At 37.8% G+C, this 27,587-nt stretch overlaps 1 protein-coding gene across 4 annotated transcripts in view; it reads left to right on the top strand.

Moving 5' to 3' along the window:
* Positions 1 to 25,754, top strand: part of TJP2 (tight junction protein 2) — an 86,238-nt gene extending 60,484 nt beyond the window's left edge. For 3 of the 4 annotated variants that reach the window (XM_087716007.1, XM_087716006.1, XM_087716004.1), the window contains 21 exons: positions 3,067 to 3,191; positions 4,759 to 4,861; positions 5,543 to 6,095; positions 7,826 to 7,929; positions 8,091 to 8,244; positions 11,053 to 11,164; positions 11,253 to 11,386; positions 13,108 to 13,174; positions 14,118 to 14,268; positions 14,847 to 14,955; positions 15,565 to 15,775; positions 16,753 to 16,940; positions 17,770 to 17,865; positions 18,914 to 18,993; positions 19,119 to 19,329; positions 20,166 to 20,266; positions 21,220 to 21,429; positions 21,663 to 21,773; positions 22,907 to 23,236; positions 23,655 to 23,740; positions 24,929 to 25,754. In XM_087716007.1, the coding sequence (XP_087572133.1) occupies positions 3,067 to 3,191; positions 4,759 to 4,861; positions 5,543 to 6,095; positions 7,826 to 7,929; positions 8,091 to 8,244; positions 11,053 to 11,164; positions 11,253 to 11,386; positions 13,108 to 13,174; positions 14,118 to 14,268; positions 14,847 to 14,955; positions 15,565 to 15,775; positions 16,753 to 16,940; positions 17,770 to 17,865; positions 18,914 to 18,993; positions 19,119 to 19,329; positions 20,166 to 20,266; positions 21,220 to 21,429; positions 21,663 to 21,773; positions 22,907 to 23,236; positions 23,655 to 23,740; positions 24,929 to 25,094 (3,402 nt within the window). In that variant the 3' untranslated portion in view covers positions 25,095 to 25,754. The remainder of the gene's footprint in view (positions 1 to 3,066; positions 3,192 to 4,758; positions 4,862 to 5,542; positions 6,096 to 7,825; positions 7,930 to 8,090; positions 8,245 to 11,052; positions 11,165 to 11,252; positions 11,387 to 13,107; positions 13,175 to 14,117; positions 14,269 to 14,846; positions 14,956 to 15,564; positions 15,776 to 16,752; positions 16,941 to 17,769; positions 17,866 to 18,913; positions 18,994 to 19,118; positions 19,330 to 20,165; positions 20,267 to 21,219; positions 21,430 to 21,662; positions 21,774 to 22,906; positions 23,237 to 23,654; positions 23,741 to 24,928) is intronic. The other variant, XM_087716005.1, reaches the window with a different exon arrangement.
* The last annotated feature ends 1,833 nt before the right edge of the window (positions 25,755 to 27,587 follow it).

Below are 27,587 nucleotides of genomic sequence, written 5' to 3'. Positions count from 1 at the left end.
CTTGGTGTATGCCTTTATTCGAGTGTTGTTTAATCTGATAAAAGTAAAATAAACCAAGGGGGAAAAAAAAAAGAAAAAATATATATAAAGAAAGAAAAAAACGAGAAAAGAAAAAAGAAAAAAAAACCACCGTATATAAATACATTCTTGTTCTTATTGAGACTATTTTAAAATAGTCTCAATAAGAACTAAACGCAGGTTTTCCAAGGTAGCAGTAAATACAAGCAAAACACAAGCAGTTTCACTTTCAGTTCTCAGCTAAGCCAGACTCCTTCCTTTCTCCTTGTTGCTTGCACAGCAAATACTGTTCAGAGTCCAAATAGCCCTCATTGACTGACTTAGTTGCTGTGCCTATGGCTCACCAAGTCATGAACTCTCACACACTGACAGGAAATTAGCCAGCTGAATAGTATGGATGCTCGTAGGCAGAGGCAGAATTTTTTTTCTTCTCATTTTCCTCCCCCAAAACTAAGGTGTATCTTATACTCTGAAAAATATGGTATTTGATAAGCGTTTAGAAGGCTCAGGATATGCCTATCTGGGTTTTGTAATTAACAGTTTCCATTTTACAGAAGTTTTTCAAGCTGTCCTGATTCAAATCAAATATTTTCTTTAACCCCACCTTGCTTCTATGATTGCTCACCAGTTATGCGATAGTTTCAGAATGTTTTGAAAATCTGTAAAGTATCAGCTACGGACACAGAAGCTGAGAAGGAGTGACAGACCTATATTTATCTTCTGAATTTGTGGCAGATGGCTTCTTAATTTGTAGCGCAGTGATTTAAATGCTACATTACTGCAGCCCTCTTCTGTCTCTGTAGTTCCAAGCCATTCGTAAATCAAGATTGTGTAATGTGCTCTTGTACACACTGTAAAAAACATTTTTCATTTATCATGCAATTCCCTAGTCTATAGGGAAGTACTTTTTTTTCAGGACAAGCTTAAAATATGGTCTTAGGTTAATATTATATCAATTTTGACTACTGTACTGTACTGGGATTCCTCAAAGACTGTCTAATAAAGAACAGTATATAATTGCAAATTTTTAACTAAAGACAATTTAAAAACACACTATATAACTTTCTCCAAACTCCATAGGGTGTTAAGTTAAGTATATTGCAATACACTTTCCCCAACAGTCTTGGAGGGCCAATATTTAAAAAAAAAATCCCACATGAACTAAAACTGTCCCCCCCATGGACAAGGGGCTATTGAAACAACAGCTCATGCTCTACTGTACTGTACCTTCTATAAGGACTCATAGACCTATCTCTTAACACCTCACCTGATAAAATACCCAGGAAACAATGATATCTGTTATATACACTTGCTGTTGTCAGATCAGTGTAATATAGTTTGTTTGAATGTAGCTAAATTTTATTATTCTGTCTGCAAATTTAGGCAGACTTTGACTGCCCACTGATACTTCACCACCAATTGTTAAATATCTTGTGTTTTTTTAATTTTATTTCATTTTGTTTTTTAAAATAATTTTATTTGTAATGCTGGTCTGTGACTGTAATAAAAATGACTACTATTACTACAATTTAAAAAGTACCCATCTCAGAATGACTACAGGTCTTAACAATGTTTGCTACCTGCACTTCCAAGTAAGAAATTAGGTTTTATAAAGCAACAACATGATGAAAACACATCAGTGGAAACTAGGAAAAACAAGGATATAGTACACATTAGGGATATTGCATTCAATGGAAAAATAGCATTTAAAATGATAAACAACATGGAGAGGAAAGCAGTAAAGGCATGTTAAGCATTCAGAAAGCAATAAAAAAGATGATGAAGAAGAAAGGAGCAATCACTGAAGAAATGTCATTCAATGACAAAAAAGAATTTCAGGGAAAACTAGTGACTGATTTCTTGGGGATCAGTGATGAGACAGTCAGTAAAAGGCAGTTTTTAGGAAAGGGAAAAGACACACTCTGCAGTGTAGAAATAGAGATTTTGAGGTAAACACCTTAGCTTTGGGATCAGGGATTCAGCAGGAGAAGGAGGGAAAAAGAATACTGAAAGCCAACATGTATGTGAAAAACTGATGCAATATGCTGCGGAGACAAGGTAAGAGACAAAAAGAGTGGTTGGAGAAGAAAATCTGTAAGCAAAGACAAATGGTAGGATTGGGAAAGGAAGGATGAAGGTGCATCTTTGTTCTACATTGTTCTGCTTGTTTGAGGATTTATGGTACACAGAGCATCCAGAAATTAATGGAAGGAACATGAGAATAGAGTGGAAGGAAAGTAGAAGTCTCAAAGCTATTTGGCCAGTCTGGATGATCAGCAGTTCTTGGATTTCTGAAGACACCACTGAAGTAATGGAGAGAAAGACTGAAAAATGGATCTCTTTCCTTCTCTCTCTGGATGGCCACAAAGTCAGGGATTCTATACTGTGCTACCTGAGGGGGGTTATTCAGAAGGGCTCTTGAGTCATCCCTTCACAAAGGTCTTCTCAATTCTGATTGTCTTTAAATAGTTTTTAAAATATCAGCTTGTGTACACCATGGTCAGCATAGATGACATTTGTAATACAGTCAAACTTCCAGCAGTAAGTCTACATTATTGCTCCATCTCCCTCCAGTTTAGATTTTATCACAGTAGGCAACATTGACATTAAACCCAAGCAAATACGTAACAGGTCTTATTCTGTACTTTTTATAGGGACTTGCATGCTGCATTAATTGATTCTCTCATTAAAATAATTTCCAAGTAGTATATATCTCCTCTTCTTGGAGGTTTTTTGCTACTTAAGTGTTGCCACATTTTGCCTAGAAGCTATTATCCAACATGGCCAATCTCTTTTAAAATGTTTTTATTTTTATTTTTTTAGAGGTAAGACAGGATTTCATTAGTTTTTTAATCAGATCTTTTAGAAAAACAGAATTTAAAAAAATTAAAAAGTAAAATACAAATTAAACAGGTTCTAATATGTCATGGTTTCCTAATATATCTTTAATTACATTTAAATGATTGAATATAATTGAGGGAGATGGTTGTTGTGTGGTTTTGGTTGTTTACTAAATGTGTGGTGTGCCTTTTCCTTTTTCCCTTTCAGGACTCAAAGCGAGGATTTGGTATTGCAGTTTCTGGTGGCAGAGACAACCCTCATTTTGAAAATGGTGAAACATCTATCGTTGTCTCTGATGTCCTTGCAGGTGGCCCAGCTGATGGATTACTTCAGTAAGTAAGCTTCTTTACCTTAACCTCTTCCTCTTTTTTTGCTTTGACAATTTATTTGTAAAAACAAACGTGTTTCTGAACTTTGGCCTTCCAAGTATTTGCCGAGGTGGCGCAGTGGTTAAATGCAGCACTGCAGGCTACTGCTAGATCAGCAGTTCAGCGGTTCAAATCTCACCGGCTCAGGGTTGACTCAGCCTTCCATCCTTCCGAGGTGGGTAAAATGAGGAGCCGGATTGTTGGGGGCAATATGCTGACTCTGTAAACCGCTTAGAGAGGGCTGAAAGCCCTATGAAGCGGTATATAAGTCTACTGCTATTGCTATTGCTATTGCCCATACAAATGTAGCTATTTATTTTATTTTTTACTGTAATCATGATAAATCTGGCTACTGCCCAATTCTCCTTACCTTTATCATAGCTTTACAATAGATAATTTTAAATTTGGGGAAGAATTTATTGTTCTACCGTAGAAGGCAGCATTACGAACATCTGGCTCTTTCTCAGTTTCTTCCGAGAATAAGCATAATACAAAAATAAACCTTTTGGGGATGATGATGATGATACAGTATTTCTCATTGTAGCCAAAGAAAAGAAATGGAAAATGCCATTACTGTATTCTGATGTTTGGTTTCATGATTATTATTATTTTATTCATAAATTTGGTTCTTCAACATTGCTTACATCACTAAATAGTATTTTTATTAAACTACGTGTAGTAATCAGCTATGATTCCGGTAATGAAAGAGAATATATATGCAGTCCTTGGTGCTCTCTAAATTTGGTGGTTTTCTTGCAGACATTTTATTATCAAACTAGGTGACATCATTGGTGCGCTGATGATGAAATGTCTGCAAGAAAACCACCAAGCTCAGCATCAAGGATCCCATAATTCAACACTGAGCTGCAAATATGCTCTTCTGTCAGTAGAAAGTATATATTTGTAAGCAAAACCCAATAGGATCAGGGAAATTTTGCCCAATACAGAGGGGAAAAGTTTACACTGTTTCTCTATAGCAGTGTTTCTCAACCTTGGCAACTTGAAGATGTCTGGACTTATTCTGGCTGGGGAATTCTGGGAGTTGAAGTCCGGACATCTTCAAGTTGCTAAGGTTGAGAAACACTGCTCTATAGTGTTTCTTGGGTATTAAAGGCCAAAGGGAACAATCTGGGAGTAGTACAGGACTAAACAGCTGTATGTGGTTTTTTCCTATATGGACACTAGGAGCCAAGGTGGCGCAGTGGTTAAATGCAGCACTGCAGGCTACTTCAGCTGACTGTAGTTCTGCAGTTCGGCTGTTCAAATCTCACCGGCTCAGGGTTGACTCAGCCTTCCATCCTTCCGAGGTGGGTAAAATGAGGACCCAGATTGTTGTTGGGGGCAATATGCTGACTCTGTAAACCGCTTAGAGAGGGCTGACAGCCCTATGAAGCGGTATATAAGTCTAACTGCTATTGCTATTGCTATTGCTACACTTGCAATTGTGGCAGAATTAGGCAGATCCTCATAGAATAGAATTAATGTTGGACCTATTTTTTTAAAAAATAATAATTATTCACTTCTGTTCCAGAGAGAATGACAGAGTTATTATGGTTAATGGCACACCCATGGAAAATGTGGCCCATGCATTTGCTGTGCAGCAACTAAGAAAAAGTGGGAAAGCTGCTGTCATTGTAAGTTTATTATTATTTATTTGAGAAAGAGAGAGACCAGAGAGACCAAGCCTAGTGGTTAAGGTGCTGGCCTAGAACCCAGAGGTGGTATTCAGCCACTTCTGACAGGTTCTGGGAAACCGGTAGTGGAAATTTTGAGAGTGGGGAGGGAATGGGGATTTTGCAGTATCCTTCCCCTGCCATGTCCACAAAGCCACGCCCACAGAACCGGTAGTAAAAAAATTTGAATCCCACCACTGCTAGAAACCAGAAAACTCTGAGTTCTAGACCTACCTTAGGAATAAAAGCTTGTGAGTGACTTTGGGCCACAACATACATATGTCATTAGCAATGCAGTCATTAAGTGAGTCAGGCCTGATTTTGTAACCCTTTTCTCATGGGCATTAAATGAATCATGTAATCATTAAGTGAATCCAGCTTCCCCAATCTTGCTTGTCCCCTACCCTGGGACACCGCAACCTTCATCAATACATGCTAGTTGCCAATCACTCAAATTTTGATTGCACAACTATGGGGACAATGCAACACTTGTAAACGCGAAGACTAATCATAAGTCACATTTTCCAGCACTGTTGTAACTTCTAATGGTCATTAAGCAAATGTTTAAGTCAAGGACTACCTATATAAAATGATTGACTCCTTTTTAAAAAAGGCAACCTTGTTCTTATATCCTGTCAATAGGTTGTGAAAAGACCACGTAAGGTACAAGTCCCCGTAGTTCAACGAAGCCCATCCCTTGACTACGACTACAGAGCTTTCGAAGCCTTGGATGACCGTGCAGAATTTGACGGTCGAAGCACACGAAGTGGCTACAGTGAGAGGAGTTGGCACAGTGGAAATGCAGGCCGTAGCCAGAGCTGGGGAGACAACCTTGACAGGGGCTACAGAATGGCCCCCAATAAAGGGCGCAACAACAGCAGAGAACGCAGCGCCAGTCGGGATCGAATTCGGGGCCGTAGCATGGATAGAAGCTTGGACCGTGAATACCAACGGCCCCGAAGCAGAGGGCGGAGCGTTGATCGATATGATACCTATGACTATGGGTATGATGGAGGCAAGAGTCTACCAAGAGATTATGACTGGCAATCTCGTCCTGACCCTCAGCGTGGGAGGGAAACAAAGAGTGGTAGCAAAGATAGGCTGAGTACCCACAGTCCCGCCTCTGACCCATACGACCATAGAACACAGGAAGAGCCTGTTAGTATTCTTCTCACAAAAAGCAAATCAAATGAAGGCAAGTTCTAAAATACAAGTTGAAGAAATGTGTCCTCTTGCCTTTTGTTTTGTTCATGCAAAAACCAATTTTGTTGATGTTTTACCATTTTTTTCTTCTTCTAAAAAAGACAACCTGTAATTTACAGAGGGAGATATTGCCAAGTTGTAGTTGCATATGTATCTGGAGGGCACCATGTGGGAAAACCCACTGTTTACCAATAGCCACTGAGTGGCCAGTGGGAGGCAGTAGTGTGCCTGGTGATGTGTTCCTTGTTCTTCCTCTACCTAATTTTATAGGAATTTAGCATGGTACAGAGTAGACCTCAGTCATGATTTCCAGCAATATCTGTGGCCATTTGTAGATCCTAAATATTTTTGTAGAAAATAAAAGAGTGGATAACTGCTGCCAAATGATCTTTAATCAGCTATATCCAATCCTGCAACCATTTTACCTGAAGGCCCATATTGGTCTCTCAAATTTTCAAATGTGTTCCCTGATTCCGAAAATGTACAGATTTCCAGATATAGGATATCCGTTCATTAGCATTAAACTATTGTAAAGTGCCTAAGTATTTTAAACTTTAATTGGCACGTGTTGACACAAATGAATAAAGAGATATCAGATATATAACGTTCTCCTTTGAGACTTAGAAGTATTTCTAACCATAAAGGAGGAGACATGTTTTGATTTGTTCTCATTAGTTTGGATAGATCAGTCTCAAAATAAATTATTTCCACAGTAAAGTGGAATGTAAGAAAAATTCCCACCTTTTATGTTATTAATAGGTTGAGATTTGTTTGCTTAATATCTCTTTTTGGATGCATCCTGAGAATATATCCATAAATCTGCAAAAAAAAAAAGTTCAAATTCTGAATGAAGCAAAATTGAATTTAGCATGCTAAATAGAGAGACAGTGAGACTCTTATACTCAAACAATTTTTCTCATGTTATATGGAATAAATAGTGTATCTGGAAATGAGAGACTATCTCTTAAGTACGGTAGTTATCCAGTTATCTTTGGAATGTACCCAGAAGCACTGAGAAGTCAAGTTCTTATGTGGAAAGGTTGAAAATGCCTAAAGAAAAGATAAAAAGATAATTTAGAGGCAGTATGATAAGCATCATCAAAAACATGAAATAACTGCCATATAAATTTATTCTCTGTACTTTGGAGAGATAAAGAACCGAATTGTAGGTTCACATTTACAAGAAAATGCATATAACCAATTGTGAGAAAGATGGTTTCTGATAATAGAAACAGGTGATAATGTAATAAAAAATCTAAATAAACAAACTGTCTTTTGTTCATCAAGTTCTTTTGAACAAAGGTTGGATGGAATGTATTCTCCTGTGTTAGAAAATTAGTTTAGATGATGGGGTGATACAATCCCATGTTTGAATTCTGTCTGAATTTCAGTATATACTAGGTCATTGCAATGTTGAAAGTTCATAAGGTACTATGCAGTAAATTGTGCGTATGAAAATTGTTTTTTGAGTATAATCTGCCAACTCTATGTGGTGCCTGCTTGAATTATGTTGGTTTGTGAATCCAAAAAATAGCCAAATTTAACTTGTAGACTATCTTTGATTTATGGATCATAAGTTACATCCTCAGTCTAAAATGTGGGAATTGCAAGGACAAGAAGCTTTTGGATACATCCTTCTTAAAAACAAAATTTGGAAATTGCTAGTATGCAATAGGTTTATTTGATAAATTGAAAAACTCCATCTTCCTATTCCTCTTGCAGAATATGGCCTGCGGCTTGGAAGTCAGATTTTTATCAAAGAAATGACTAGTACTGGCCTGGCAACAAAGGATGGCAATTTGCATGAAGGGGACATCATTCTCAAAGTATGTCATTATACAAAGAAACATTAATTTCTTAATAGGGATATTAAAGCATATAACCCTATTGTTGTTGTTGTTGTTATTTTAATTGCCTGTTTGCAAATACTGGATGGAAACTGTTTGAACTTCAGATATAAATCAATCTGCTTGTTTTACACATTCAGATCAATGGTACAGTGACGGAGAATATGTCCTTATCAGATGCTAGAAAACTGATTGAAAAATCAAGAGGAAAACTTCAGTTGGTTGTTATGAGAGACAAAAGACAAACTCTAATTAACATTCCTACCATGCAGGACAGCGAGTCAGAAATGGAAGGTAAGAGATAGAAAGTAAAGCCAAATACACTTTTTAAACTGTTAAAAATGTTTTAATGATTTTCAAAAGAGCTATCTGTGTGTAGAATGTTGCATCCTAAATAAATCTAAAAGTGTACCAGTATGCAAAATCTTTGAGTTTTTGTTGTGTGGAAAAACAACAACAGTCTCTTAATCCTGACCAAATCTTTGAGGCGAGGGATAGGAGCAGGGGTGGGTTTCAAAAATTGTTCGAACCTACTCTGTGGGCGTGGCCTCCTTTGTGGGAGTGGCTTGCTGCCCATGTGACCGGATGGGAGTGGCTTGCCACCCATGTGACCTGGTGGGAGTGGCCAAGACGATGTTATTACTAGATATTACTAATTACTAGATATTATTAATATTACTAGATCATTATTAATGCATAGATAACTGCGGGACATTACACACCCACCCACACCCACAAACTATGACAGTGCTAGGAAAACACCAAAAAAATACCCACCCCCCCAAAAAAAAGACTGCCAATGAAACCAGTTTTTTTTTCCTAAGCCTAAGAACAGGGAAGACAAAGTCACTGGAATAAAAACCATCAAGGCAACGTGGAAAATTATAAAGGACAGGCACTCACAGAACCATCAACCACCTCAGAATTACCTAAACAAGGAGTGTCAGCCTCTGCTTCACTGTTGCTTCGGCTGCCATGAAAACGGGGAGGGAGGGCATGGAAGAGTTCTGGAATTCAAGCTTCTGCAGAGGGTTTTTTTAAAAAGAAAACAGTTCTTGGGAGGGGGAATGGGCTGTGCTCCTGGTTTTGGGGATTCCCCCCCACCAAAGACCAGTTGCAAATCTCTCCAAATCCTTTTCAGGATTTTCTTTTTTAAAAATGCCTCTCTGCAGACGATCTTGAAAAACCCCACCCCATCTCTGCTTGCCTACAGCCTTGGAAGCTTCCACAGAGAAGCTTCTGCAGAGGGGTTTTTAAAAAGAAAACAGTCTTCTTGGGAGGGGGAATGGGCTGTGCTCCTGGTTTTGGGGATTTCCCCCCCACCAAAGACCAGTTGCAAATCTCTCCAAATCCTTTTCAGGATTTTCTTTTTAAAAAATGCCTCTCTGCAGACGATCTTGAAAACCCCCACCCCATCTCTGCTTGCCTACAGCCTTGGAAGCTTCCGCAACTTCACAGTAAAAGCAAGTAAGAACTTCTCTCGCTCGTGAGATTTTCTTTACTGTGCAAAGGCTTGCTTTAAAACTGCAGGCTCCTGGGGAGGGGGGCAGGGGAAAATGCTGCCCATATGTCCCCTTCCAAAGCAACCTTGCAGGTTTTCAAAATCATCCGGAGAGGCGTTTTTTAAAAAGAAAAACCCTGCAGGCACCCAGCGACAGGGGCTAGGAGCTAGGAACCCGGAAGTTAATTACTTCCGGGTTCACTGACGAACCGGATCGCAAGAACCGGTGCGAACCGGCAGGAACCCACCCCTGGATAGGAGCAATGTCTGGGCCTTAAGCTAAGACAATAATGAGCCCTGCAAGAATCAGCTAAGTTCATAGCTTCCGTCCCTGATACTGAAGAAGCAAATACCTCTAAATAAGCCTACTGTCTATCCTGTCCTATTCCATAGATATCAGTTTTCTTCCATATTCATTTACACAGTAAATGCTCATAATTGTTGGCAGGAATCCATGGCTCAGGCAGACAATATCAGGTGTACCTTACCCAGTTTTGCTAAAAAAGAAAAAAGTTGGAATCCCCTTGAAGTGGATAGCTCCTTTCCACTTGTTTTGAAAGCAGGGCTAAAAAAATGTCTAAGATTGCTTCTGGTGGCAGGAAGTATTTTCTTTCCAGTGCTGAGGTCATCCTTATAATTTGTTTGGCCTCAGAAAACCTCTGAGAGAAAAGAAGACTAGAGACATTACTATGTCTGCATAATGAATGGGGATTTATCAAGTTTAATTTGCTTTTGATGGGCTTTAAAGCAAACTCCCATTTGCACAAGCAGTGGGCCTGCATGTTTGTGATGCAAAGCTCCATTAGCGCTGAACCATTCCTACCCACCCGCCTGCCGCCATTGCTGGTGCTGGTCTGCAGAGTTGGAAAGGTTGGACACCACTACCTTAAAGTTTAAAGGAAATCAAGTGCTTTAAGGTGCCAGGTGACTGCTATAAAGTTTAGAATATAAATCTTTCCCCTTAATCCTCCAAAATCCTGATTTCTGGGTCAAAACAGTGCTAGGGGCCACATGTGGCATGTGGATTGTACATACTTGAAAGAACCTTACTTCCCCTGCCTGTCTTTGGATATATGCCAGAATATCAAGAGATAGATAACTATTTTGGCCTAAGGCTTGAAGAGAAGAATGCTGCCTTACTGCTCTAGTGACTTCCAAGATAACTACCCAATAAGAAGTGACAATCTGGATATTTCCACTTCCCTGGAAGCTACTACCACAGCGGCTTTCAAGTGACTTCTCATAATTTTTATGCCAGCCCTAAGGATTGCCACAGATTATCTGATGCCACCATTTTTTCCAAAGGCTTCATCTGAATGAGGCTTGTTGAATGACATCTTTCAAAGAAAAGCTAAGAAATCTCTATCCTAAATTTAGATCTGTTTGGTAAGCAAAGTTACAATGGTTTAATTTTCTGCCTGGAGTGCTTAGTTTTCTAGTAGGAGCACCTTGTAACATCAGCTTTCTTTAATTTCATAAAGTATTTTTTTGCTGTCAGTGTTTAAAAGAAGAAAGCCTTTTATTATGCATGCAGGTCAACAAACATTAAAATTACAGATGGCAGTAACTTTTCCAGACTCTGCACTATGTTCTCCCAACAGATATTTCAGAAATAGAGTCAAACCGATCTTGCTCACCTCAGGATGACAGAAGACTGCCTCACTCTGACGTGGAGTGCCATTCTTCAAATGAAAAGCTAAAGGAAAAATTGAGGTGAGATGTATACCGTACTGTCATTTACTTTTTGTTATGATACAGAATCTTTGATTTGTTCTTAACAGTGTCTGGTTTTTGTATTAAGTGCAAAAGAAGAGCCAAACAATAGACTTTCCAAGATGGGAGCAATGCCCACCCCTTTTCGATCCACTGTGGATTCCACAGCTGCTTTAATACCACAGACAAGTAGTCAAGTGAAGTACCAAGATGATCCCCCAGGTTAGTGCTGATTTCTTTTGAGATCCTTTGAATTCAGTAACAAGACATTTTGGTTTCCATTATGTAGTTACACAATTTGATTAGTGATTAATAGGGCTGAATAATAAGAGTCCACTTTCCTCCTGCTTCAGGCAATTGAATTTTCTAAGCTACTCTCACAAGTTGGAGTCCTTCAATGCAAAAAGCCACAACCAATTAGATCATTTTTAGTGTATTTATTTCTGTTGCGCTATTATTATCATTATCTTATTGTTACCTATGACCACCCACTCCAAAAGACTGTGGGTGGCTTATGGCAGTGGCCCCCAACCTTTTAGGTGCCAGGGACTGGTTCCGTAGAGTGAGGTTTTTCCATGGACCAGGGAGGGTGTGATTTCATGTTCTGACCTAGGCTTCCCAAAAGTACAAAGCCGACTCCTCGTCCCGATAAAATCCCTTTTATGTAGTTTAAAGTGAATTCCTTTCCAGCAAAATCCTGGCCAACAGTCTTTCAAGAGATTTTACAACTACAGACCTTTATCAGGCTTGGAGAGTTGCCAGGCCGATATCTTCCAAACGCCACTCTGTAGCAGACAATACTTGGCAAGACGTCAGGAACAGATCTTCACTCTAATGAATTGAACTAATTGTCTCTTGAAAACTTTCCTCCCCTTTCGCTCCTCTTTATTCCCTATGGAAGGGGCCATTCACCATCCACTGTGGCTTTACTCCCGATTCAATTCCTTAGCTGTTCCCTTATCCTGGCAGCTTTGCGCATGCACACACTAGAAACAGGCTTCAGCTGTTCTTCTGCCCCACTGATGTCCAACTCCAAAGGCAACTGATGACTGTCAGATGGTCCTGGCCCCATCTCTGCCTCCGACGCAGAGCACTTGTCAGAGCCTTCCCCAGATTCCAGGACTGGCCCATGTTCCTCCCCAACCTCATCACTGTTCAAATCTGCTGCCAGATCTGCTGGCAGGCCACAACACACAGATGGAGCTTCAGTCGTTTGTGCGGCCCGATTTCTGGTACGCCCCAAGTCTGCGACCAGGGCTTCGAAACCTCTGGCGTACAGCATCCCAATATTCAATTAAAACAGTTAAAAACACAGGCGTCCAGACTAAAAACAACAATAACAATTAAAAGAAAATGATAGAGGCTTCACAACGGACCAGCTGAATAAGAACATTGGATGGGTGCCATAAATTTTGTTTGTTTTGATGTGCTACAGGATTATGATTTTGCTGCAATTTTGGAAATTATTACAAATAGAAAAAGTATTCTATTTTGTGGAATTGCATACTTAACAAATAAAAGTTCAGCTATAGTGTATATTATCTTACACATTCTATATTTACTAGGAATAAAGACACAGATATTAATACTAATTATTTTATGTAAATTTCTGAATTTCTGAAATATTGTTTTGTAAGTACCCTGTTTCTCCAAAAATAAGACCTCCCCAGATAATAAGCCGAATCGGGCTTTTGAGCGCATGCATTAAAATAAGCTTTCCCCTGAAAATAAGTCCCGTCCCCCCTGAAAATATTGCAACACAACAGTAGCCATGAGGTGACCACGCTCGCCAATTCCTGCACCTCAAAAATAAGGCGAAGTGCTTATTTTGAGGTCAAAAGAAAATAAGACCCTCTCTTATTTTGGGGGAAACATGGTAATGAGGACTAAAGTAGAAGCAGATTCTAAGTTTTTATTTTTAATTTATATATATATAAATGCAGTTGTACATTCAAAACCAGCTACAAGAATATTTCTTCAGCCAACTCCTGAGGACCAAGCAATATATGGGTATGAGTTTTTAAATTATGACTATTATTTTGATTTCTTATAAACTTTGTTGCTTTAAATAATTGTAATAATGGGGAAAGTGTTTTATTAAATGTTAATACTTCTAGTCAGGTCAGGATGTTTCTAGTACGATTGAAACAAGTGATTCTTCAATCAGAACAGGAGTTTTAAACTTGAAAGAGGATTAGAGTGGAAGGAATATAAATGAAAAAAAATCCTTTACAGAGATCTCTGATGTTCATGGAATCTGTTGAAACCATTCTCCCAGCTTAGGAGTCATAGCCGCAAGTCCTCCTGCCACTACTGGGTAGGAGTAGGACCACTCTTGGAACCAGCAGTGGGACCACTCCTGGGACTGCTTTGGCCTTTAGCTTCCACGTTTTCTCTACTTCCTCCTTCAGGCCACTTCTCCAGCTTCTCATACTCCTTTTTTCTATTGTTGCTGTGTTATTCAGCACTGCTATATCTATTACTTCTGCTGTCTTCTGGTCCTTGTCCATTATCACAGTGTCTAGTTGATTAGCCAGTACCTGTATGCAGGGTTGTGATCCTACTGTTTTAGCAACCGGTTCGCTGAGCATGCACTTTGCATTGCAATTTTTGAAACTATGTGCCTGCCATGCGCTGTGCGCACATGCACATTTGAAAGAAAAACAGCTGAGGTGTGGCAATCCACTCTGCCGCACCTACCAGCTGAGCTAAAAAATAAGGAAGTATAGGTGAGTATAGCCTGGAGGCGAACAGGCGGGCCAGTCTGAAGGGCGGAGCAAATGGAGCAAAGGCAGCATTCTAACCATTACACTTTCCACTGGCTTGTGAATTCTGGGAACTGAAACCCATGTCTTAAACTTGCTAAGGTTGAGAAACATTGCTATGGAAATCATTTGTAGCCTATTATATTTTAACCTGAAATAAATAACACCCATTGTTTTTTTCTTTTAAGTCCTGACACAAAAATGGTGCAATTCAGGAAAGGAGAAAGTGTGGGTCTCCGGTTGGCTGGTGGGAATGATGTAGGAATATTTGTTGCGGGAATTCAAGAAGGGACCTCAGCAGAACAGGAAGGCCTACAGGAGGGAGATCAGATTCTTAAGGTTTGCATGCCTAATTATTTTCCATTTAAAATATAATTTTAAGCAACTTAACTGAAAACAATATCCCTGGTATTTATAATTATGAGAACATTTCTGAAATTGGCTTTTAGGAAATCTGTTTAGTGATATGGCTGAGATAAATATTTATTTTATTTCTTCTTTCAATTTTTATGAAAGAATAAAAAATCCCCTTGTCACAAAAATTCCCTCGCCTTTCTGTGCTCTGTATTATAATTAACAGATCTGTCGATTAATGTCAGTATTTCTGTATGGCCTGGCTTAAATGTAAGACCTTGTTTTTAAGGAAAGTATGGTGGATAACGTTGATAGTGATTTCCAATATTATAATGGAACATGTGAAATCACTCAAGTAAATTCCCTATTTTTCTGTAGGCTTTTTCAATCTTGTGCCTTACAAATGTAATTCTCATAACAATAAGTTGATATATCTGGTTACTGAAAGCTGCAGTAATGTAAAACATAAACCACTAAAAAGTATCTTATGGTTACCTAAAATTGCAGTATTCAAAAAAACCTTGAAGGAGATATTAAAGCTGAGTATGGTTCCTTTGCAACAGGTAAACAGTCAAGACTTCAGAGGTATTATCCGAGAGGATGCTGTTCTACACCTATTAGAAATTCCTAAAGGTGATATCGTGACAATTTTGGCTCAGAGCAAATATGATGGTATGTATAAATATGTAATTTGTAAAAGAAGAGCATGTTACTAATGCGTTGTTTTATTTAATATATTTTCTTATTTCATCTTTTGTTCTGTTTATATCTGCTGATGTTTATCTTATTCTTAGAAATGTTCATTACTTACAGTTACGTAAATTTTCTGATAAACATCCAAGTTTTTAAGATAGCTAAGAAGAACACTGTTTCTTTGTTAATTTGCATAGTGGTTAAAGTATTATTTACCTTAGTGCTCAAAAGAGATGTCTGCAATTTTTGAAAGTACAAAAATGTCCAGTGATCAAAAATATTTTATTATTCTGCAAACAAAAGTTAGCAAGATGTTTGTTTACCCTATTGGTATTATACATTATAGGAAACATCTGTTAATATATATGATTCTTTTTAAAATATGAGCCATTGGCAGTAAGATATAGCATATTGAAATTCAGAAATTGATTTCTGTGTAATGTATGGGGGAGGGGGATAGTGTCCTGTGTGAAAAGTGATATAAAAGCATTTTCTTTTCTTCTATATCTATGGCTCTTAGGTGTTTATTTGATGGAAACTAATAATAATAATTAGGGTCTTTCTTGCGTCTCTTCCCCCCTCCCCCAGTTTATAGAGACATAATGGCTTGTGGTAGAGGGGATTCTTTCTTCATAAGGACCCACTTTGAATGTGAAAAAGAAACTCCACATAGCCTGGCTTTCAGCAGGGGCGATGTCTTTCGAGTGGTTGATACACTATATGATGGGAAGCTGGGCCATTGGTTGGCAGTGAGAATTGACAGTGAATTAGAAAAAGGGTTGATTCCGAATAAAAGCAGGTATGTTATTCTCCTGTAAATTCAACATGGGATACCTTACCTTTCATTCTGTCACACTATGATTATATCATAGTGAGTATACAAAATTATGTTATGCTACCTTATGTTATCAAGTTGATACTTGTTCTTAGTGATTGTACAGATAAAACATACATATTGTATAGATAAAGATTGTCCTTCAAACCTGGTCCTTCAAGTCTCAGTGGTGCATCCATTGTTACTCAAGGATCTGGGTCCTTATATAACACATCCAAAATACGATAATCTAACCTGAAAATGTATTCCTTGAGTGATCAATCCCTGGATTGATTTGTTCTATGAACTTTTGTTTTCTAGGCTAATCGTAGTATTCTCAGGAACATTATGCAACATTAAATATTAAAAGCATCAATACTTTTTAATCCTGCTTCTTCGAAGTCCAAATTTCTTATCCATGGACTTTGAGAGGAAAAACAAAGATTCTAGTTTTGGTACCTATAGACGGTCATTAGATCAGAATAACTTGTCCAAGGCTTTCATTGCTACCCTACTAAAGGCTAGTCTGCATTGTATTTCTTGATCATCCCACTGAAGCTTGATTTAGATCAGTTTCAATGTACAAATAGGTATAGGTAGAACTAGGACCTCCAGGGACAAGGACTAATTTTAGCCCTGTCCCAAGAAGGGCACACCTTTATCTGTTCCTATTCAAATAAATTGAGTAGATGGAGTAATGTAAGGGCGTAGGAATATAGGGGTGAGGAAAGCTTCTGTGGATTCTTATGAGAAGGCCTGAGCTCAAGAGATTGGCATTGCAGCCATCGGCACATATATGAAGATTCACTTTCTATATTCCTATGACTATGTTAAGTACTAAGTATTTGAATCTTTCTAAATCAGATTTTTTTTCTTAAAACTTGAGAGATGAATTGCATTTGATCTTAGGTGTATTCCCATTGTTGACTTTTGAAAAACGGAGCAAATGTTCTCCCTTTCAGGGCTGAACAGTTGGCCAGTGTTCAAAATGCTCAGAGAGATGGTTCCAGTGATAGGGCTGACTTCTGGCGGATGCGTGGCCAGCGGTCAGGAATGAAAAAGAATCTGAAGAAGAGTCGAGAAGATCTAACAACAATCGCATCAGTTGGCACAAAATTTCCAGCCTATGAAAGGGTTATGCTCAGGGAAGGTGAGTGAAGGACAGCATTTAAGAACTGAGAACCAATATCCTTATTTATAAAAGATAGATACTTTATTTGAGGATGCAGAAGTGTTCAAAAAATATAATTCTTCAGTTTTATCTCTAGACCACAGGTAGGCCACTATGACAAGTTTATGACCTGAACTCCCAGAATTCTTCAGCCAGCCATGGGCACCAAATAAATTACCCCTACCAGACATTTTGAGTCTTAGATACTGTATATGGGAAAAGAGAACTTCCTTGATGGCTCCTAGGCATTGGGAAAGTGCCATTTCTCTTACCCCTTCTTATAACAAAAGTGATACAGTTTTGGAGTCCATACCATCTCAAATGACTTCATCAACAGTTCAGTTTGTGTTGAAACCTGGCTTACAAATTGCTTGCTTTTTATTGGATGTCAGCCACTTCTAGTTAATTTCTTTTTAATTCCTGTAGGAAGTTAATCTTAATGACTGTAAACTTTCCCCTTTGTAAAGAGGGAAATTATAGGTAGGTATTAGGTTTACAGACAATAGATGTTAGCCAATTATGTTCCCCTGTTGAAATTACTTTCACCAAGACAATGGAGGAGGGCAATTCTGCTTTCCTCTCCTGCCACTGTATACTGTGAAAATTGTTTCAATAATCTTGGGGAATCCTGTAGAACAATGGGTATGTAATGAGTAGCAAGATGAAAAAGAGAAAGATAATGTCATATGAGCAGAATTCATTGATGCGGCACTGGACTTTTCCCTCTAATGACAATAAACCTTAAATGATTAACATTTCCCTTTGATCCTATAATCATGGTAACAAACTACCTATGTTTTCTTTGCAGCTGGTTTTAGGCGACCAGTGGTGATATTTGGTCCCATTGCAGACATCGCGATGGAGAAGTTGCATAATGAGTTGCCAGGGCTATATCAGCCTGCCAGTGAGTGACTTCATGCTTGTTATTAATTGAACAACAAAAATAATACATCAGATAATTATAAAGTGATGGCAATGAAACAGATGAATAAAAAAATGTCTTAAACTATCTCTTACCCCAAATACTTTAAGAATGTACAGTTTCAAAGAACTTCTTGGAACTCGGCTATGAAATTGGTAAAAAATAGCGTGGGAAGTTAAAAATATAAGAAGGGAATGACCAAATGCTTTTTGGGCATTCTTGACAAACCAATGCCAAGAAAACTGCATGAGTCTGTCCAAGAGTAAGTCAACAGCTGAATTTGAACAAAAGTTAAACAGGTTTTATTTTTAATGGCTCATTACCTCAACATTGTAAAACCCAAGTGAATGATCTTTTGGATAGAAAGTTATTACAGTAGAGGCCCAACTTTTTATTTTCTTCCTGGTGTTTTCACACAAGTTACTCAGTCAGTTTTCATTCTTAAGGCATGTCTAGAACTTACAGTCTCCTAGTGTATAGTCTGGTATTTTAGACCAATGGTTCCCAATGTGGGGCCCACACTGCAAAGGGGGGGTAATTTGATTTTTAATGGGGGCAATTTGAACCTTGTTTAAATCAAGTTAATGGCCTTTTAGGCTTCCTCTGTGTGAGTAGAGTTCACTTTTTGAGTAAACTAAGAATTATATGGGGGGATATCAGGATTTTAAAGATGTTTAGGTAGGGCATGGCCAAAAAAAGGTTGAGAGCCACTGCATTACACTAAACTCAATCATAGTAAAGTCATAACTGAGAAAAGTAATTCATAAACTTGTCAAACTAAGGAATTTACATTTAGGTACATAAGCAAAAAACCTGGCACAAATTTTATGGTGAAGTGATACCAATTAAGACATTCCTGATCTAAAACTATTAAGCGCCTTTAAGACAGATAAGATATTAGAACTTTGAACAAAAATATGTATTACTTTTAGATTTTTCCATTCAGACACCCAAGTTGAAAACTCCTGTTAATGTGATCTCCTAAGGCAAACTTTAAACATACGATAAAACTGGCATATTATTCTTGCAGAAACGGAACCAAAGGACGCAGGTTCAGAGAAGTCCACAGGTGTAGTACGTTTGAACACTGTGAGACAAATTATTGAACAGGTATATTTTTCCTTTTGTATCCTTTCCATTAGAATAATAGTAGTAGACCATATTACAAAAATATTGATGTGTTTTTCTTCCCTTTCCTACAAGCATAAATTCAATATTGCCCTTTTCTTGTACAGGACAAACATGCTTTGTTGGATGTGACTCCGAAAGCTGTGGATCTGTTAAACTACACTCAGTGGTTCCCAATTGTAGTGTTTTTCAACCCAGACAGCAAACAAGGTGTGAAAGTTATGAGGCAAAGGCTAATTCCCACATCCAACAAGAGTGCACGGAAGCTTTATGATCAAGCAAATAAGTTGAAGAAGACGTGTTTCCATCTTTTTACAGGTGCCTAAAACCATCACTTATTTTCTGTGAAAGCATCTTTTGGTGTATAAAGGTTATGTGATTGCCATACAGGAAATGAATTCAACAATCAAACTCCAAACCTTATTGAATACACAAGTTTTTGGTAGATGATAATTCTGTTGGAATTAGGACAAAAAGCAATATTTTTATATGTATGAGATATGTATGAGATAATTTTAATAGTTTTGGAAAAATATTCTAATTATAGGAAAAGCAAAAATACTCTAATTAAAGGAAGGCTTAAGTAGTGGAATAAGCTAATCAGAGTTCCTAGCATTTCCTAGAAAGCTTGATTCAAATAGCTTAAATGTAAATCTGTGAGTTACAGTATTAAATGCATTAATAGATATATTCTGACTTTGCACGCAAAATATTGTTTGTTCTTCTAAGCTATATTTAAAAGACTTCAGTTGGGGAGGTTCTAAGAAAAATGTCTATTAGGGTTGGTTATAAATTAGGAGTGTGAGAAGAAGAAATCAGTAGTAAAGTAGAAAAATAATTTATTTCAAATATGACAAAATGCTTCCTAAGTAGGAACAAAGCAAACAGGAAGGATAGTATAATAATTATTATCCATTCCTCATCACCAATATTCTCATTTTTACTTTGATATTGATAGAATGCTGTGCTATTGTTTTACTCTGCTTTTAAATATTAAGCATCCTCTCACAGATTTATAATAACTAGTGAGGTAGTTAGCAGATGGAGAAAAGCCATGATCTTGTATTGTTGAAAAACCATTAAAGTAAGATAATGAAATGTTTGGCAGTAATGGTTTGCTAATCCAATAATTCATTGTTTAAACATTTATGCAGCTTCCATTGATCTAAATTCAGCCAATGATGGTTGGTATGGCAGCCTTAAAGATGCTATTCAACAACAACAAAATGAAGCAGTATGGGTTTCAGAAGGAAAGGTATGTGCTCACATCCTTTTGGCTTATGCATGCATGTTTATCTGGAACATGGACCAAGAGCCTCTATGAGAGGAAAGGCTTTCTGTGTATAGAGGAATTTCTTCGTTATATGCATAGAGAAATCTCTCCTTGTTCTTGAATTTAATGCAATAGTCATTGTGCCTAAATGTTGACATATTAAAAACTATCTGGCTAAGGTTTGGTAGTTAAAAACTTGGCATTCTGATCCTAATGGGCACTAAGACATTCATGGAAGCATATTCATGGGTCTTTCTCAGTATATTCACAGATCAATACAGGATCACTAAATTTCACTGACTTTCTTTGTTCAGATTGAAAATGCTGAAATCTTGTGGGATGCATCAGTGTCATTGGATTTTAGCCATTTGTTTACCTTTTGATTTTTAGGTAACAAGCTATTGCATCAAGTTGTGTTGATGCCTCAGAGGTTTGCCAGCCTCAAGTATATCCCTAATAAATGGTGTATGGCTATTCTTTTTAGCATGTGACTTTGCTTAAATATTATTATTCCATTTGCTATTGTGTTAAGTGTAACAGTTACCTAATATAAGTCCTTGACTTATGACCACAATTGAGCCCAAATTTTCATCATGTCGTTGTGGTCATAAGTCAAGTCACCACACGATTGGACTCCGTGTTACAGCCATTTTTAAAATGGTCATTAGGTTAGTAAATGAATCCCATGTTTCCAAGTCTGAATCCAGTGGGCGTTGGGAGGCTGCAATCAGTTGTAAATGCACACCAGTTGCCAGGCACCTGAATTACAATCACAGAACTGCAAGGGTGATCCAGCAATCATGACGTCAAGGTTAAGTTGTAACTCTTTTGAATCCATTGTAACTTTGAATAGTCATTAAGCGATCAGTTGCAAGTCGAGGACTGCCTGTATTCTGACCCTCAAAAATCTTTTAACAAAACCCTCTGTTTTGCAGTTGGATGGAGTGGATGATGACATTGATGATCGTATGTCATATTTAACTGCCATGGGTGCCGACTATCTGAGCTGTGATAGTCGACTAATCAGTGATATGGAATCAGATGGGGAAGGTGGGGCTTACACAGATAATGAACTTGATGAGCCATACTACGAGCCAAGAGTTTCTTCTATCAGTCGATCCTCTGAACCTGTACACCATGAGGAGGTAAGAGGTTTCTTTTCTTCTTTCAGAACTTTATGTTGTAAATACTGTAATGAAGGAGGTCTGGAAAATAACTGGTGTCATTTTCAGATATTAATGAATGTTGTTTACATGTAATGTCTGGGATGCAAGAACTCGTGTGTCTTTTACTGTCAGTTGCAAAATTGTAATTTCTCTTCACATGAAGCCAGAACTATGTGAATATATGCATCATGGTTATTATTACTTGTTTGTAGAATCTAAGGAAATTTAGCCCTGAACCGAAAGCTCAGATGAGAAAAGCTGGGAGCAGGGAAATTCTGAGGGATCCCAGTCCACCCCCAGCCTTCAAGCCTGAACCTCCAAAGGTAATATGGAAAGAAATATCTCTACAGCTTATGAGAATTGTTAATGTTTCTTCATTAATTACCAAAACATAGAACTATAAAAACTAAAGGAAAAAAGAAATGGGAATAGTCCAAGCCAGGTTTGTCCAACCTTGGCAACTTTAAGACTTGTGGACTTGAAGATGATGTTACCCTTCAGTGTGTCTGACTCTTGGCGGTTCTATGGGCCAGGTCTCTCCACATCCTCAATCTTGCACTGTTGTGGACTTCAACTCCCAGAATTCTCTAACCCAGTGTTTTTCAACCTTTTTTGTGCAAAGGCACACTTTTTTCATGAAAAAAATCACGAGGCACACCACCATTAGAAAATGTTTAAAAAAATTAACTCTGTGCCTATATTGACTATATATAAAGTAATTTTCCCACGGCACACCTTACACTATGTCACGGCACACTAGTGTGCCGCGGCACAGTGGTTGAAAAACACTGCTCTAACCAGCCATATTGAAGTCCACAGGTCTTAAAATTGCCAAGGTTGGGCACTCCTGTTCTAAATTCTGAGCTGGGTAATACTTTTTGTAGAGTAATGTCAGAGAAAATGCCCCAACAGGTGGATTCATGCTATTGAATTGCCTAGAGGATTTAAAAGCTTGTAAATTTTGGGTGTGGCCTGCCCCCCTCCCCCGTGGCCCATTTTTGCTTCCAGGAGGGTGCAGGAGGCCTACTAGTCCCAAAATGGGGCACGCGGGGGTCACATGTGCATGGCCAAAGGGAGCATGGGGTGAGCACAGGGGGGGGGTCGTGTGGATCCATTATGGGTGCATGCATGCGAGCACACTGTTGCGCATGCACTCACTTTCTGCATGACAAAAAGGTTAGCCATCACTTATCTACTTGGTCTGCTAAACATAGCCCTCCGTGGACTGTTGATTCATTTACTGAGAGTGTTTTAGTTACTTTTCAATATCTGCTGTTTAGTTTCTAACTTCAAATCTTGATGCCAAAATTAAGGGAGAAAAGTAGCTCTCTGTGTTTCCTTAACTAAACATATCAGCTTTATAGGTTTAGCAGTTTATTGAAACAGATCATTTCTAGCCTTAATCTGTTATTTTTTTGTAAAAAATCCACACTTGTATTTGTCTTTATGTTTATAGGCTAAGTTGCAAAACAAAGAAGATCCGTATGATATTCCTAAGAATTACGAACCCAGAACAAACAGCCCTAATGCACCTAGTATTGAAAATTTGGGAGGACCAGCTAAAGTAGCTCCTCCCCCTATATCCATGAAACCAAACTTTGGCCGGCCTATATTGAAGTCTTCTCAACCAGTCATTCAACCTTCTGAAGTGGAAGAAAAAGTGGGAGAAGTTGTAGAAGAGAACACACCAAAATCTGTGCTGGGGAAAGTTAAAATTTTTGAGAAAATGGATCACAAGGCCAGACTACAAAGAATGCAAGAACTGCAAGAAGCACAGAATGCCAGGGTATAAAATAATGATTCTGTTGGTCTTGTGCAAATGTTTTATTTACAATAGTAAGAAAACTAGTGATATGGAATCAAATTAATAAAAAACATAATTCAAATAACAGTTTGGAGATACAGCAAATACTATTTTTGAAAGCTTTTTCAGAACAATTTGGAATGGAGTGCTAGAACTGTCAAATGAAGAAAAATGTTAGAAAAATATTATTCCTTCTAGCACAATAATCTCCATTAATTTTCATGTCATTCAGAGAGCCATTTTATATCCAAACCTCTAAGTCTGGATATTTTTACATATTTTGTAAATAATCTGACAAATCTGTAAAGTAAATTATCTTGCTCTTGGAGGGAAAATTGCTATCAAAGAATAATTGAAAGTTTGAGGGAAATATGGAAATATTTTACCTGCTTTTTTAAAGGTGGAAATAGCACAAAAACACCCAGACATTTATGCAGTCCCAATGAAAACACAGAAGCCAGAACACAACCGTCCCCAGATTTCCAGGTAAAACTGAATTAATTTGCCTATTTTTTATACTTCTGTGGCTTTGAATATGTTTAACACGCTTATTCAGCATCAGAATATTTTTTTTAGAACAGAGGTCCACAAGTAAGTTGGAAGTTGACAGCTCTCTAGATAGTGTAGTACAGTTAATTATCTTTTTTCACACATTTTTACTGCATTGCCTTCCATTCAATCTGGCAACATGATGAATCTCTTGAACCTAGGATTCTTCTGTTAATAAGACTGCTATATAAATGTATGTAGTTAATAAATATAGATGTATATCCCTGGTTATAATAATTATCTTTTCCAACTTTGTTGCCAACAAAGGAGTTCGTTCTTTTTCACATTTTATATGTGGAAATACACTCCTGACCATTTGCAGCCCAATTTTCTTCTGTAAGAATTTTATTCATAAGCCACACTTTGTTCTCTTCACTTGTCCGCTACTAAAACACTGACCTAATTAAGTATATGCCTTCTTTCCCACTTTCCTCAGAGAGCTTTTCTCTGTTGCACTGTAATTGGATCTTTCCTTATTAAATTTTATTGTCAAATTATTGAGTTATTGGAAAAGTAATACTGGCATATTAACAGTAAATATCAAGTACCTTGGGTAGAAAATCTCATTTTTCTCTGATTTTAAGAAATTTCATATCCAAAAAAATTCTGACCTAATTCATTATAATTATGGCAGCCTCCTGAAGTGGAAGAAAGCTGCACAACATTATTGAAATTAGCATTTCTCTTTCCCATCTTACTATGTTTTTTTAAAAATAAACTTTTGCAAAATGAGCCATGAAAAGAATATTGTCAGAGAGCTAAATGGATAGAGTGCAAACATGTTTACTTTGTTGCCCCTTAAATATATCCCATTCAAAACAATCAAAATTAGAAGTCTTTTGTAGTTTGTTTTTGCCTACATTCTCACAGGATCTATTATCCTATGCTAGCAGCCTCATTTCAGGCCAGCCTTACTAATGAGGAAGACGAAACAACTCCCTTCAAGTATAAGAGAATTTTGAATGGCAGTGATTTGGCAGGAACTTCGTTTCAAATGTGTTGTTGATGGTCTGACACTATTAATAAAAGCAAACTTTTTACTTTAACTTAAACTGGTAACAAATCTATTCCTGCTTGGTCTCTGTGTTAACTTGCTCAAAATAACTTTGTATATGTTGATTTCAGTTCCAGACCTCCCGAGCCTCAGAAGCCGGCTGTTAGATCTTACCTAGATAATCCAGGAATTTACGGCAGCGATGCAGAGGAGGAAGATTATCGGAAGCAGCTATCTGATCACTCCAAGCGTGGATACTATGGGCAGCCATCGAGATACAGAGATACAGAATTATAAAATTATTAGCAGTCAAGCCATTGTTCTGGGACACACTTGCACATCAAAAGCTCTGATACTTTTTAACAAGCATATGTATATTTGGGGTTATTAGTGAACCTGACAGGTATCTTGCTCACTAGAATGGCGCAGTATCATTTAAGTATTGAAGGGACTGGATCATGGTTGCCTATTTTACAAAAGGACCAAATATTTATAAAGTTGGTATTAATTTCTGGCATCTATAAATTTTTAACTTGGAATTCTTTTCCTTACTGAAATTGCCTCTTTAATAGTCTCTTAACTGTTGGGCCTAATGGAAGCTTGATGAAAACCACAATGCTTTACTGCAAGAAAAAAAAGTGCCTTTCAAACAAAAAGTGTCTTCAGCTGTTCTCTTAACATCTGATACTTGTGCAAAGCCATGAAATTTCTACTGCTTTTAACTTTTGTATGTTTCATACCTCCCATTTTCCCCTTGGATGTTATTTTTCTACTTTAAATAGAACTGTGCACTATTTTCAAATGCAATGACTGTATATATGAAACTGTTTTCTAGGCTGGCTGCCATAAGGCTAGGGAGTGCCAAGTTTAAGGAAATTATGTAGAAAATAAAGGAATCTTTGGGTTTTAAAACTTTACATCACTTGTGAAATAAAAAAGATTATATTCTACAGGCAATTATGATTCCATTTTTGTCTTTATATCTTTTTAAAATCATGCACGGAGGCAAGTAATTTCCTTCAGTTTAGGTTGTGGCATATTGTGCAGTACTGTACATTGCAGGACTATTATTTATTCAAAGGAGATCTACAATAGTGTGTGTGTGGGGGGGGAATAAATCTTATCTCGACACTCCTATCCACAGACAATCAAAGTAGAAGAGGCTGGACTGTTACAGTAGACATTCTTATGGTATACCAATCCTGTCCTTGTTCATGCACCCACTGGCTCCTGAAGAGTTTCAGGCCTGAATGTGACTTCCCTAATTCGGAATAATTTTTTTGAACTATGGAGCCAACTGTGTATTCCATGTTAAACAACTAGTACACAATTTAAATCTTTGACTACTAACCCACCATTCTCTTTCAAGTCCTGTAGAATCTTGAATTTAAAACTTGAACTTTTATTAAACTATGTGGAGTCCATTACTTGTTTATGCCAATCACTCAGTGGTCAGTTGCAGGCGGTATGCCCCGGTACAGGCATACCGGTGCCTCCCGGGAGCACCATGTACCATTCTGGTACGGTGTTCCGAAGGGCCGGCCCGCCCGCCTGTCCTCCTTACATGTATTTGAGCTCTTCGGCCCTTCTACTGAGTAGCTGGAGCGTCGCGGATGTGTCGCAAGAGGTAAGGATGCATGCGTGCAGCGTGCGCATGCTTGTGGGAGACACTGGGTCCTGTTGCACCATACTGGTAGCAACGGGATCTGGAACCCACCACTGCAATCACTTTATATCTTTACAATATGTATTAGAACCATTTGAAAAAGAAAATTAACTCTTTGTAAAATGTTCAATATAGTGGCTGCAAATACTACCTAGCCAATATAAATTTAGTTTTTTCCATACTCTTTCTAGATTTTCTAACTTGGAAGTTACTGATTTTAAATAAATCCCTACTATATTTTGGTGTGTAAATGCCTGTGGCTATTTCACTTTTTTACAGTCAAGTTAAAACCAAATGCTAAAAACTGCAGAGGTATTACTTTTCTTGCTCTTCTCTTGGGATACTTAACAATACAAAAGCCTAATGGTTAAGAAGAGCACTTAAAACAAGTAGTGGGAAATGTACCACAGGTTGAACTCAGAAGACTTCTGAATGGGTTATGAAGTAGCAAGTCATTGAAATGTTTTAAATATTTTAAACCTGCCATAAGTGATAGAAAACAGAAAGCTTGATAAATAAGAGGAGGGGGGGCTTGGGTTGTATTTGGCAATGATGGGACCCACATATTTTTGAGAGCCTGAGTAGTGGGATCTGAATGAACAAATTAGTCTCTGTTTTTAGAAAATATACAAAAATGATCACCACTTGAAAGAGATAGTTTTAGAATCATAGAGGAATTTTAGTCTCAGATATCATAAGAGGTGCACTAGAAGGTATACCAAGTGACAGGCTGAAAAAGCAAGTCAGTCTTAAAACCTATACAACTTAAATTAAAACAGGAGAGGTGGCCATGCACTTATTGCAAACAGGTTCATTCGAACCGCAGTTAGGATGAATTATTTTGATAATTTTTTTAAATGTAAACGCAGTTTACAAAAATTGCATTTGCCAAGAGAAGTTGGCATTAGGTGAAAGCGAGTCTGGTTTAATAAAGATTAATTTTGACAGTAAAGTATTTGATACAAAATCTATAAATGGGAGGGTGGACGAAGAGTTGGGGCTCAATTAAGTAGTAAGGAGAATTAGGGCTGCCTGGCTTTCCAATCCGACTTTCGCAAAGCGCTCCGCCGGATTATCCAGCAGGCAGGATCGTTCTGACAACCGCCGGCCTGAAGCTGGTCAGG

This window comes from Thamnophis sirtalis, unplaced genomic scaffold, assembly GCF_051295495.1.
Source record: "Thamnophis sirtalis isolate CommonGarterSnake01/CBP01778 unplaced genomic scaffold, rThaSir2_p1.2 scaffold_5, whole genome shotgun sequence".
In the NCBI taxonomy this organism is placed as follows: domain Eukaryota; kingdom Metazoa; phylum Chordata; class Lepidosauria; order Squamata; family Natricidae; genus Thamnophis; species Thamnophis sirtalis.
The sequence above is the reverse complement of the archived record's forward strand: the minus strand, read 5'-3'. Positions and strand labels throughout refer to the sequence as shown.